The sequence below is a fragment of the Crinia signifera genome, chromosome 5, assembly GCF_055691185.1.
Source record: "Crinia signifera chromosome 5, ASM5569118v1, whole genome shotgun sequence".
NCBI lineage: Eukaryota > Metazoa > Chordata > Amphibia > Anura > Myobatrachidae > Crinia > Crinia signifera.
In genome coordinates this window covers 217,126,617-217,141,268 of record NC_139221.1, presented here as the reverse complement: position 1 = coordinate 217,141,268, position 14,652 = coordinate 217,126,617, and the positions used below count along the sequence as shown (strand labels likewise).

At 43.0% G+C, this 14,652-nt stretch overlaps 1 protein-coding gene across 2 annotated transcripts in view; it reads left to right on the top strand.

Annotated features, from left to right (window-relative positions):
- Positions 1–14,652, top strand: part of TPK1 (thiamin pyrophosphokinase 1) — a 551,394-nt gene that overhangs the window by 136,248 nt on the left and 400,494 nt on the right. For both annotated transcript variants that reach the window (XM_083188542.1, XM_083188541.1), the window contains exon 3: positions 904–978. In XM_083188542.1, coding sequence (XP_083044668.1) covers positions 904–978 — 75 coding nt within the window. The remainder of the gene's footprint in view (positions 1–903; positions 979–14,652) is intronic.

Below are 14,652 nucleotides of genomic sequence, written 5' to 3'. Positions count from 1 at the left end.
TATACTCCTCTAGGTGGTTCGCTTATAGAGGGTGATTCAGGTTAATTCGACCAGCAGCGAATTGGCTACGGGGACCGATGTTGTGGTTGTGCAGGGCCACAGAGTACGAATGCCTTCAGCGACTAGAACAGTCGCTGAGGGGTTGGCACAGAGGGGTGCGGACAGGGAGCTGGTGCATGGGGACACCCAGCATTGACATCAGTGCCTGACCCCTGTTGGCCGCATCCAAATGGAAGGGTAAGTGAACACATCCATTTGCATGCAAATGTGCTCGGAGAAGGGGATCGGGCGCTTCTAACTTTTTTGTCTGCTGGAATACATACCATCATTTATGAACAACTTTAGCAATAATCCGCACTCTCCATCTTTGTAAACTTGATGCCTGAAAGCCATCCATAATCTGGCAAATGTGCATCCAAACCAATGTTGTCGGATTATAGCAAATGTAAGCCATCAACTGATCATTTTCAAGGAATACAGTACATTATGGGCTCCATTATGACCTTTGCACAGGGCTGTGAATTAGCAGCCCTACTGTTTATCGGGAGACCGTGCATACACGAGGTCCCCCTGCGAACAGAGCCAGCGATGGCATTTCTTCGATGGTCGTTTGCAAGATTAATGACAGCAGGGCGGCACTCTGCTATTTACTGGGAGTGACGAGAAAAGTGCAGCCGCCCAGAGTAAGCATTGAACTACGTGGCTACTGCACACACCGGGCAGGTGGCTAACTGATCACTGGGCTCCGAATATTGGCAGCCCATCGATCAATTGTGAATCGGCCCATTTGTCAATAAATGTTAACGGTATATTCAGTAGACCTATATATTTTACTTGCAATGCTAATTCATAAAGGTTTTTTTTTTATATTCATCTGATCTCTGTATCTATTTTTTGTTACAGCCTACTTGAAATGTGGACTTATTATTCTCAATCAGCCACTGGACAAAATTATGCTGAACCAGCTGTGGAGTAAAGGTACTTCCTCAATTTGCTTACAGTTTGTTAAATGTTTATAGAGTCAATGTATTTTCTAATTTGTACATAATACATGTTCATCAATTTTCCCAGTATAATCACAAACTGCGTTATATTCTACACTCTGTGGCAGTTATTTGGCATAATATTATATATATAAAATGTATACTAGATAGAATTTTGCATACATTATTGACAACTTGACCAAATTTCCAGGTATAGTCACAGGCACTAAATAAATTGTTTTATTGTTTGTCTGTTTCCAGTGCACATTATAAGCTTTTGGTGTCTTTTCTTTTAAGGTCATGTCAACATTTAAATTGACTACTTAGTTATATGAGAAAAGACAGGAAAAAGAAACCACAATAAAAAATTCTGTACTTAATGTGACTATTTCCCTTCTTTGTTGTTTTTCTACGTCTCCGCTAAATGGAGTATCTATATATAGAAAAGGCTAATTACTCCTCACCTCTGAGGTGAAGTACCGCCTCTGACCACTAGCTTGGTCACTAAGTGAAAGTACATTGCAGAAGCCGTCATTTTGACAGGCTTTTAAATAGTTTGTAATGTTAGTGTAAAGTGTTAGTTATTCTCTATCTACAATAAGTGTCTTACCTGTTCCCAGTAAGTCCAGATACTGTAGTCCTTGAGTACTAGCAGGGACAGTGACGGTTCCATAAGAACGTTAGTTGCCTCTTACAAGTAAAAGCTGTGTTTTTTGAAGATTTGTCTTTCCTCTTCTGTAGTAGGAAGCGCATCAAGATATCTTTTACACTCATGTAATGTCACTACTGGATTGTACTCTGGTATGACCTGTCAAAAACTGTACAACTATGATAAAACTGCTCTGGTTGTAGCTGTAAATTCAAGGATGATTTCTAGCAAATGGAGGATGATGCCATCCCTTTAAGAACACACTTCCTGGTAAAGTCCTTCTTCAGGGTGCTTTCATGGAATCCTTTTTATGAGATTGGTTTAAGTTCAGACTCTGAGCCTGCTGAAGGGTAGAAAAGTGACAAAACTTAGCCTCGTGTTTCTATTGCTTAGGAAGTCATGTTGCCAACTTTTAGGCTGCCCTCTCTGGGTGAGGGCAGCCAGCTCTGTGAAGTAGGGGGCAGGGCCATCTATGGGAGGCAAAAGGGGGCAGTTCAGCCACAGAAGCAATGCTCTATTGGGGGTGTGTCTAGAGCGATCACGGCATTTTAGCCCCGCCCGTGCAATGCCGGTATTTCAGGCACTGCACGCGGGGGGCTAAAATTCCACGATCGCATCATTTAACCTGCGGGCCAGCCCTGCCGAGGTGCGGTTTGCGGGAGGTGGACAGCAATGCGGGAGGGTCGCCCCCCTTTCTGGCCATTCAGGGAGGGTAGGCAACCCTGGTCTAAGTATGAAATCACCCCACCAACACAGTAGTACCTCCATTTGTTGAATGAGTTTTACCCATCCCACCATTTTATTCAAAGCTTTTCTTCACCGCTGCACAGGCGGGTTGGTTCACATGTTGGATGATACATGCATACATGTCTTATGGGGTCAGCAGGGGAGACCAGGTGAAAGGTCAGTTAACGGAGTTCAATATTTTTGAGACTACTGTAAGTGTGCCACTGGGCTTCCACTACATTTTGCCTTAGGAAATCAGTACTGCTGGCGTATTTACTACAATATATCATCTCTTAAATAAAAAGTACATAATGCTGTTGTATTTCAACACACAATGTGACTCCATACTTTAATTTGAGAAAGTTGATTTATGCTATCTGTGCTGGATATGCTTAAATTATCAGTATTTTCATGCTGGCTTCCCGCCTGGCAGTATATATTAATAATTGAATACTTAAAACTAGTTGCCACAGGTTTGTTTCTATAATTAATTTTAGTGTAGTGGAATGTTTTGAGTTATATGTTGTAGACAGTAATTTATCATATTAATTTATGTTTAGTTTTTTTTTTTTGAGTGAGTTTATCTAACCGCAAATAAAAAGTAAAGCTATAGTACAGAATTTCAGCACATTGATGCAAAGACAGGCACAGCGTGATATAACAGAAAGATGGTACAGTTTTATGCTCTCTACTGTGCCAAAATATGTACTATTATGTGCAAGCAATGTTTTTTTTTCACAAAGCTGAAGCTTTAGGGAGGTATACAATCCCAGATAATGGCTGTCGATCCCTCCTGACAGCTGTGATCCAAGCCTGATTGCCGTTTGCCCGACTGCAAATTGGCAGACGGGATTCACTGTCCCGCCTGCCGATCGGCGAAAAAGGCAGCGTGTCCGCGAAAATGGCCGTGGATTGACGATCTATGGTCAAAATCGCGACAAACTACGGTCATTATTGGCAGAACAGGCCCGACAACCGTCGGGCTCGTTCCGCTGTGATCCCTCTTCAATGCTGTCGGTAAAGACAGTATTGAATAGGGCCCTGCGGCTATTTTCCCAGTCGGAAATAGCGGCTGAGATTGCATACCATAATGAGTGAGATCCTTTCAAAAATAACATTTGTAAAATGAGTGTACTGTATGTGGAAGAAATAATGATCCCAAAAGCTCTGTTAATCACTTCTGAAACACTTACGCCAGGTACACATGAGAACTATGTGTTACTGGCCGATATGCTTGCCAATGGACCGACATACCATACAGTGCTTATTCGCTGCACGATGCAATGGGGTGATAGAACATTCCTTGCTGCATTCTGCAGCATACAGTAGCATCATAATCTTTATATATGTGTAGTGTCCGTTAGTCTCCAAAACACTGACATCTGCTGGCAGAGAGTGAAACTTCATCTCTTTCTCACACATGCACAAACACAGAAGGGTAGCAGACTAGCTTTTCAAGCTTTTGCTTTGGGCGGGCATACTAGTTAACTATGGGCGGTATTCAATGTGGATTTTGGCGATGTGCAGCGAATCCTGTTTAGGATTCGCTGCACATTCGCCACTGGTCGCCGCGTTCCGGAGCCTCGCCGGTATTCAACGAGTCAGGGGCTCGCTGCCCCTGACCGGCGAATTGGAGCTCCTACGGCGAACGCCGCAGGGAGCCTGAGGACGGTGGCAGGCAGGGAGATGGAAGTCTCCCTGCCTGCCCCAGAACGTTTGTGGGGGGGAGGTGGGCTCCCCGGGTGCCAGGCAGCACAGGCTGCCCCCCGGGGGTGCCAGCAGGGGACCGTGTATATTCACTACACCCGATCATGAATATGTAACGATCGGGTGAAGTGAATATATGAATATCTAATGAGTGGCTCGGCTCCGGCCCCCTGCTGGCTGCTCTGTGTAAAAAAAAAAAAAAAAAAATATATATATCAATATATATCAAAATATATATATATATATATATATATATATATATATATATATATATATATATATATATATATATATATATATATATATATATATATATATATATATAGTCCACAGAGGATCCGGCACAGCCACTTATATGTTCAGCTTCGGCGGGTGCCCACACAGCAAAAACACGCTATTTATAGTCCACAGAGGTGTCGCACTCCAGCCCGTTTTAAAAGCTTTTTATTGCAAACAACGATGACACAGCAACGTTTCAATAGAGCCTGACGATAATACTTAAGTGTATTGAAACGTTGCTGTGTCATCGTTGTTTGCAATAAAAAGCTTTTAAAACGGGCTGGAGTGCGACACCTCTGTGGAATATATATATATATATATATATATATATATATATTTTTTTTTTTATTTTTTTTTTTTTTTTTTTATTAAATATATATTCATGTGCTTACAGCACATGAATAAAAATAGCATGCCCCTCCTCAGAATAAAATTGCAGATTTTTTTTTACACCAATTAAAAAAAACAAAACACTTTATTTTAAAAAGTTCACATTCCACTTCACCATAAAAAGATAGCGATTGCTACTCGGTGAATCATGGCGAAAAAAACCTTGAAATGTATTCGCCATCTGGTCATTGATTCACGTTTTTAGTCAGAAATTCGCCATACAGCACAAAATCGCCATAAAAACATGGCGAAACAGCCTCATTGAATACCGCCCTATATCTTCTGATTGACCATCCAGCACAGCCAATATGATGATATTGTTAACATACCAGGGGAGCATGTAATCGAGACTACACGCTGCACGATAGGTACAATTTGTCACTTTGATTTGCCGGAAAATGACACATGGGCCCTTATTCAGATCTGAGCTCAGTACAAATTTTTGGGAAAATGGGCAAAACCATGTGCACTGCAGGTGGGGCTGATGTTATATGTGCAGAGAGAGTTAAATTTGGGTGGGGTGTGTTGAAACTGAAATCTAAATTGCAGTGTAAAAATAATGCAGCCAGTATTTACCCTGCACAGAAACAAAATAACTCAACAACAGCTGGGAGCCAAAGGTTCCCCATCCCAGGGCTAGAAGAACACTCCTATGGAACTTCTTAAACTTGCTTACATGTGCCTGGGTCCCAGTCCCTGGTATATGCACTGCACGCTGATTAAAAAACACATAAATAGTACTGAGTGAGTAGCTACTCTGCCATTGTGAGAATTTAGGTTTCTATTGAGCTCCAAGCATCATGCTGATTACTTGCCCTGTATGGGATTCCCCTTTCCCCACTGTCACCACTCTACATCCATATAGTTTTTTTTTTTTTCACATGGATGTCTACCCAAGCCCCAATATCTGTCATAGACAAGACATCCGCTATTATTGCAGCAGTTCTGGCCATCTGTTGTGCTCTCCATGCATACCTTTTGATGTGCAGCAGCCTTTTTCAGCTGTGCCTGGCATTGTCAATATCAGACTTCACCTCTACTTTGCCACGTAGGTACTTTAACACCTATTGTAGCTCTGACAGCCATAATCCTTCAATGTTTGCAGGTCTATATATAGTAGACAACCTAGGTAGAGACCATTCAATTGCCTGATTATTGCAATTACAGGATTTAGCTTGCAGCCTTATATAGTCTTGTATGCCTTGCACCCCTCCCAGCTGTACATTCTATTATTGGTATAATGAGCCTAATTCAGCCATGCTAAATTTAGAGCCCTGCAATCAGGTATTTTCCACCCCGTGCAAGCCTGCGATTTGCTTACCTAGATCGGCAAGCTGCAAATCCTTCAGCAAGCTGCTCACCATCAAATGATACAGCAACTGCAATAGAAACAGGTTGTTTGGGGCCGGAGCTGACGTCGCATGACTTCTCTTCAAACGCCTGGGCACGACTGTGTTTTCTCTGACACTCCCAGTTAATGGCCAGTTACCACCCCTAAACGCTGGGTAATCTGTCAATCACTTTGCGTACGGCCAGCTATTAAAAAGTTTCAGGATTTTATTGCAGGATGGCCTCGCAGATGTGTACTACGGGATGTACGCATGCGCAGTCTATCAATAATCGCCCAGCCTGCAATTTGAAGCTGTGCGATCAGGTCAGAATTAGACCCGATGTTCACACGTCCTCCTGCGTTAGCTAAACCCGGGATTTCCAGAAATCATTGCTCCGTTTCCTTGCTAAACATGCTAATTGCAAAACTGTCGATTGACAACCCATAGATCTGATCCAATCAGTATTTCCTCCTTCACACTAAAGGTCCATACACACTGATGACTATGCCCAGCGCGTATGGACAGCGATGATAGCGTTCATCGTTGCGGGGAAAGCCGCTCAGTGCGTACACACTGAGTGGCTTTCCCCCTTCCTGGCGCTGATGGAGGGTGGGGGGGGGGGGGACGGTGTTGCATAGCAGTGCGTTATGCAAAGCTGTCCTGAAAGCCGCTCATCTGCTGGTATAACCAGCAGATGAACGGCTTTCCCAGTGATGTTGCAGGAGCGCGCAGCAGCGCTCATCGCCGGGCCATACACACTGGGCGGCTTTGAGCTGAATGCCGCTCAAACCTGCTGTTTTGAGCGACTTTCAGCTCAGTCACCCAGTGTGTATGCGCCTTAAGCCTTGCGCAATGCCAGATGAAAAGTGGATCTAATATTCAATACTGTATTAACAAAAACAGAAGGGATTAAATGAAGCCTGAGTTAGGGAGATGTGCGGGATGCTGTCTGAACTCTGATATTTCTTTTAAAGGGGCAATGATTTGCAAGGCATTGTATTGTCTAGTAAATGATTGCCCCTTTAAAAAATCTTCAGAGTTCAGCCAGCATCCCGCACGTCCACCAAACTTAGACTTCATTACATCTTGTCCCATTTTCCATCTAAGATATTGGCCTTAGAAGCTGAGAAGTTGATTGATAGGCGTTCCTAATAGTTTATATTTCAAACAAACAGGTTTTTGTTTTGAAAAATTTATGCATAAAAGCTTCTAAAGCTTATCTTTTGGATAACGCCTCACTTTAATGAAATAAAGGGGTTAACCGAAAAAATAAAATTCCTTTTTAAAGGTGTTGCACCTGTCACTGTCCAGAACAGTTTTCACTAAAGTTTGAGATGTGTTGGGTAATTTCTTGCGAAAAATAAATATATTCTTCTTTTATTGCCTTTATATGTGAAAACCATATAAAAGATGGACATTTTGAATTTAATCAGCTAGTTCTCTAAGCGTAGAGTGATATTAATCATGTTTACATTGCTGAAAATTTCATACAGTTTTAGAGACTTGTAAAAAAGTTATACATTAGAGAGGAGTAAAAAAAAGTTGCAGCAGGCTAGAACATAAATTAAATTTCACAATGAAAAAGGACTTTTCACATTCTAGTAGACACCCTTAAGTTCAATTTTTGCTTCTCTTTGCTAAAGAATTGTAAATAGTAGGTGTAGCTTCCTGATTAAGCCTTCTAAAGGGGCATACCGATATGGACAATATAGTCTCTAGCTAGAAAACATTGGGCCTGATTCGCAGGCTAGCGAACAGGTTAAGGCCACCCGGCTGAACGTATCTCCCCACCCCCCAACACCCGAATACTGGCGCTAGCATGAAAGGGAATGTGTATGGTAACACATCCCCTCGCATGTGTCTGAATGAAGGAGAAGTCGTTCCATGGTCGCTGACCATCAAATGATTTCTTCGGCCTGAAGATTAAGTCAATATTTACTTTTCAGATGGTTGTTGATCTCCAAATTCAGGCCGGGCGCTGACATCATGTGACATCAGCTGCCCGCCCCGAACAGGCATCGCCATGCCTGCGTTTCCAGGGGGAACATTCAGCATTTTAATAAGGACATCCATAACTGCCTGGTTTTTCGCTGCTCCCGCCCCCTGCCTGCTCCCTTTCCACTCCTGAATTGGATACAGTAAAGCACTGCGTCTACACAGCTTGTGGTGCTGATGCACGCCACTGTGGGGTTCATATCGCAAGAAATTGCCCAATGATGATCATCAGGCAAAACAGATGAAAAAACAGCACTACTAAATAGATTTCCCCCATAATCTACTACCAATGGAGTTTACAATCTACACTCCCTACCAGCGGCGTAACTATAGCTCCGCAGCCTCCGACACCGCGCGGGGGGGGGGGGAGCTGTGCATGTGGGGGCGCCGGGGGCTGCGGTGCTATAGTTACACCCCCCCCCCCCAATCCCCCACAGACATACCTATCTCGCTGGTCCCGGCGGCTCCGTTCTTCTGCTGAGGACCACCACAAAATGGCCGCCCCCATCTAGCACGCAGTTCTCTGAAACTGTCTGCTGTATGGGGGCGCCCATTTTGTGGTGGTCCTCAGCAGAAGAATGGAGCCGCCGGGACCAGCGCTATAGGTAAGGCTGCGGGGGATTGGGGGGGGTTTGCATGGGTGGCGGCGGTGGCGCCCCCCTAACAGCGGGGGAGCGCCCAAAACTTAGCTACGCCACTGCTCCCTACCAAATGTACACGCACCCACATTCATTATAGGGTTAATTTTGTTGGGAGCCAATTAACTTACCAGTATATTTTTGGATTGTGGGAGGAAACCGGAGCACTCAAAGGAGCACGGGGAGAATATACAAACTCTGCACAGTTAGAGCCATGGTGGGAATCCAACCCATGACCTCAATGCTGTGAGGCAGTAATGCTAACCATTACACCATCCATGCTGCCTATCTAATAGCGTACTGTCTATATTAAACTAACAGAAAAATCTGTATCTGGACTACTGGAGGTATATATATTTTATCTTGTTGCAAAAGTAGACACAGACCCGGATCTAAAGTTTTGATTGAGGTCGGATCAGCATGTATTGAGTAGTGCTGACTGAGGAGTGCTGGTGCTGTGTGATGACCATGGTGAGGGGTGATGTTGCCATGATTTGTGCTGCTGGGTGAGGGCATAAGGATTATGTATGATGGTTGCTGTACTGGGCAAGGGGTGCTTGATGAGCAGGACTGGAACCGTGGTGCAGCTGGTGCTGAGGGCAGATGCTCTATAGGCGAAACCAGCCACCACAATCTGTATTTGCTGTGCACCTTTTCTGGTTTTACAAGTTGAGCTTAGCGTGAGGATCGCATGCATAGCAGCTTCAATATTTTGCAGTATCTAGGCAGACTGAGGCTGAAGTCACAGTTTTTTTCGGCTGCTGATAGAGATGTGCTGGGGTGTGTGGGTGGGGGGGAGGGGGTTTGACAATTGGAAGGGGTCTAAATTAGCTGTGGTAAAGCAGGGGGTAACTGAGTAGGTGCAGATGAGTTGGCCTTCTAAAGTGATAAAGCAGTGATATAGTGGAAGGTGATAATGCACCAGTCAAACGGCTATGTTTAAAAAATGATAGTTGATTGGTGGGTACGTTATCACATTACACTTTATCACTTTTCCCGGCTTAATACGTCTGCCCCTGATCGCTAGAGAACAGTCCTGCACTACAGAAAGTAATGTGACTTTTTTTTTAGGGATGGAAAAATATCTACCTCAATCTGGCTACCATTAATTCAGAGGTTTTAATATTTGATAGTGGTAGATCACTCTTTTTGGCACCTTAATACCTATTGGCCCTGAATCTGGTTGGATCGGTCCCCTGCGCGTTTGCACCGCTGACCGATGTTGAAGCCCTGCACATATTATCTTATGCGCATGTGTACGAAGGGGGGGGGGGGGGTGCGTTGGAGGTGGGCAGTGGGCGTTTGCATTGAAACTCCCTGCATTTCCTGGGAGTACCCACAAAAATGATGGGTGCATCCAGGAAATCACTGAACATCCCCATGCGAACACAGGTGGGTACCTGGCTTCCGGGGGCAGTCCGCTACGTCCATGGCCGTCAGCCGTTCTCAGAGCGGGACGCCACAAGTCTGTCCAGCAGAGACTGATTTAGGTCCAATGATTTTGTGCCTGCACGATAGCATGTGAACAGATGCATATGCAAATCATTCAGTAGAAGTGCGGCACGTATATTTGCTGGGTGGTGAGGGGGCGGGCATTCGCACACCCGGCGAGCAGCGTTAAAAGGTCCACTAAGCAGCCAGCCAACCAGAATCAGGGCCATTGTTTGATAGTCACCAGATGAATTTCTGCACTGCAGAAATTCTAGTAGCGCTGAAGAATGGGGCAGGGCACGTAAGGTGACAAGTCTCTCCCACCTAAAGCCTAGGAGGCACTCTAATTTGACATAACGTTCTCCTCCTCGCCATTAGACAGCATGCTTTTAGTTGTTTCTAGAATAGAAACTCTTCAAATAAAAATTCTTAAAATGATTGAGTCTTTCTTTGTAGTCAAAGAAATGTATTTCTATTCCCTACAGGGTTTTGAAGTCCATAAGGAGACAAGTGATAATTTTTTAGAATTGTACTTGGTCATTTAAGTACCGTACATTTTTTTGTATCTATCTTAAAGCTGCACTCAGTAATCCTATTTCTCTATGGTCACATATTCTTCAGAACTTCTAAATAATCGACTGTTTCAGGTACTAGATTAATTTGCATCTGTTTAGCTGGCTAAATTAGAGCTGGGATTATTTTGTCTTCATTCCTTATATGTTTAAAACGTGTCCCATGAGAAATGAAATGTTTCTTACAAAAACCATTCTATAAATACTGCATGGAATAACAAATTCATTTCATTTAATTAACCAGAACGAAAATGGCCATTTTGCTTTGCAGTAGCACAAGAGATTAACTTTGCGGAAAATGACGTACTGAAGAAATGCACAACCTTTCATGCAGTATTTTTTCAAAAATGCACAAAGTTACTACTTTAATTCATGGTTATTTTGTATCGTTTAGTTACAGCCTATATTTTTCATTGACATTTTCTGTTTTTGAACATTGAGAAATTGAAAATGACTTGCTTCAAATTAACTATTTTCTATGTCTTACGGTTTATTAAATTAGGCCCTGATTCACTAAAATTTGCTAATAATGTGATTGATGCAAAGGTACCATATATACTCGAGTATAAGCCTACTTTTTCAGAACATTTTTTATGCTGAAAAAGCCCCCCTCGGCTTATACTCGAGTGAGGGTCCCACTTGAGTCAATAAGTTTTCCCAGTTTTTTGTTTTAAAATTAGGTTCCTCGGCTTATATTCGGGTCGACTTATACTCGAGTATATACGGTATCCATAATATCTGGAAGAGAGACATTTATTTTACCACTACTTCTCTAGCTAGGAAAGTTCCTCTCCAACACAACTAAAACTATATAACAAATAGCTACCTTTTCTGTTATAATATTGGTCCTGTTTCAGATGCGGTCACAAAGTGGCTATTGTACGTAAATCAGGCAATGTTTTCTAAAGGTGCCCATACCCGCTGCGATAGCAGCATGTAATGCGATGCGTACTCCGGCGGGCATCGCACAGTACAAAAACTATGTGCTGCACATACTTTCTGTACTGCCCACGGATCGCTTCGCACTCAAATCGCATGCGCTGGGATGCGATCCAGCCCATAACGCATCCGAATGCACGCTGCTATTGCAGCGTGTATGTGCACCTTTACTATGTTTGAGCCTCTGTGTTTCCATGCTGTGAATGAATTGCAATAGCCGTCTCTATTTCTGGGTATGCAAAAAGTAGCTCTTGTGATCTTACTTGCTCAGCTCGCACATTTTTCAGAGGCACTAAGAATCTGTATTGGAGTCTATTATACCGATGTGCCTGCATTTTATATGTCATTATTATTATTTATTATTATTACTAGTTATATAGCGAACACATACTCCACAGCACGTTCATGAGAGTATTTGACCATTCACATCAGGGGAGGGTTCAATTCCATGAATTAGCCACACTAGAAAGTGGAAGGGAGATTACTCTGGCCAACAAAAAAATATATTTATTTAATGAAACAACATATAAACATGGTAAACATTTGACATTTATTGCTTTAACAAATCCTGCTTGTATGATTTTCTTTTATAAGAGTGATCTTCAGTCACGCATATCACTCTTAAGACCCCAACAGTAGTCAGCCATCATATTCCTGTCCCATCTACCCTGGTACCTTTCCTCCATCACTTTTATGTCTTGGTGAAATCTCTCACCTTGCTCCTCACTATAGTCGCCTAAATTAACTGTGAATCTGTCCAAGTGACTGTGAAGAAAGTGTACTTTTATGCTCATATTTGCACCTAACTAAGGAACAAAAATTTCCAGATTAAGTAAGAACACAATGAAAGATCAAAACACATCTGCTAAGACAACAAGGTCTAAAGCGTTTATGGGGAATGTTCAATTTCAGGGTATATGCAATATCTCAAAAAATAGAGTCAATATGGGAAAACTAACGGTATATTTGGAATCCGTACCATCAAATTAACCTTAATTCATTGAAATATCCTTGGCTATAGAAAGAAAAATAATTTTTGTTGGCCAGTGATATTCATTATGACAGGGCTTGACAAATTTCTAAAAAATCAAGGAGCCAGGATGAAAATGTAGGAGCCAGAAAAAAATAGTGACAGTGTGCGCCAAAAAGTAACACCATAATGCCTATTACATATGTCACATACCCATTACACATACCACAATGCCCATTACACAATATGCCACACTCCGAAAAACCTTTTGCATACTATACCACACACAATAATGGCCATTACATATACAACACACACCGCAATGCCCATTACACGGTGAGCCAAACACCGTAATGCCCATTACATATAATACCACACAACGTAATGCCCATGGCATATTATGCCACAGTGCTGCTTACTTACATGCTTATTGCTATGGGTTTCTGGCTTGATGCCAGGCAGGGGCAGACTGAGAAAAAAATGACGGGGGTTTGCCTCTGGTGCCTGGTGCCTCAGGTCTCTGGTGCCTCTGCGTGAGCAGCGGGTCCCCGTGGCTGGTTATACTATCAGCACTTACAGTAGCCTCGGGTGCCCCTGTTAAAACAAAGACACGTAAACAGATGGCCCTGCAGTGGGATATTATGTTCAATATAACAGCCAGCATGGCGGCAGCCCGGCAGACAGCTCTCCTGGCTGCCGCTGCATCAGAGCAGGTCCGCAGCGCACCTATTTCAAAACTCAAGCACGGAGCAGCATTGGTAGCTCCCGATTAGCTTGTGATCCGCCTTGACTTATGTAATAGCCGCGCCGCGGACCTGCTCTGATGCAGCATCAGCCGGGAGAGTTGTGCACCGCTCTGCCGGGCATAATGAACATAATAACCCACCGCGGCGCCATCTGTTTACGTGTCTGAAACGGGCTGCTTGTATGTGCTGAAAGGATAGCAAGCCATGGGGACCCACTGCTAACGCAGAGGCTGCTGCCAGCTCCCTGCCTCTCCATGTCCCTCTCCCGGCAGCCGGGAGAGTTGTGCCCTGCACTGCCGGCTGCTGCCGTGGTGGCTCTTACTGTATATCTAACAGTATAACCCACAGCGGGGCTCGCTGCTGTAAAGCCACCACTCTGCCCAGGGGTTCTGCTTCCTTGCAAATCTTGTCGCCAGGAAGCAGAATCTGGTCGCCATGGCGACCTGGCCCCCGGGTTTTGTCGAGCCCTGCATTATGAGTATATTTGAAGAGATTTGTAGTAACTTCTGAATGCTAAGCAACACTGTTCTGAATGTACAGAATGTAATACACATATTACTGTACTTCATTGGGTACCCAATTATCTAAAAAAAATGGAGCCAATCTGGAAAAACTAATGTCAGATTTAGAATCAGCACCCTCAAATTACCCTAAAGAGCCTAAAAAATGAAAGACTATTTACTAGTGACCAGTGTTATTATTATTTTCCTTTCCACACATACAGGCAAGTTAGCTATGTATTCAGCTATATTGTCTGTCATAATCATCTTCTGTGGTATTTTTCTCACACAGGTTGACCTGCTGTTTGTGAGAATTTTGTACTTGTTTTTGGGCAGTCTGATATCCGTCATTCATTTAATTGTAAAATCACCAGAAATTACAATCAATTACACCCCCATAAAAACAAATTCCATCTGATAGCTGTAGTAAAGGATTTGCTGGATTCATAGAAACAAAAAGTCCTTAATTAAGACATTGATTCAGTTAGTCTACTCCCCCTCTAACTTCTTATCAATGTTTTTACTCTGTCTCGTTTCCTACTTTTTACTTATTTACCGTTTCTTATATAGCAAAGCAAATTCAGTTGTGCTTTACAATAGGAAACAGTGATAAAACAAATTGGGTAGTAACAAACTGACTATACCTAATGTTTTGATGGGAGGATGAGCGGATACAAGAAAACCCAGATAAATTAGTATCACACAGCCACAAATAGTTTTACATACCTGTATTAGGAAATTGATACATAAAGAGATTAGTAACACCGGACAAAGTACATATGTCTCAAAGGTCGTA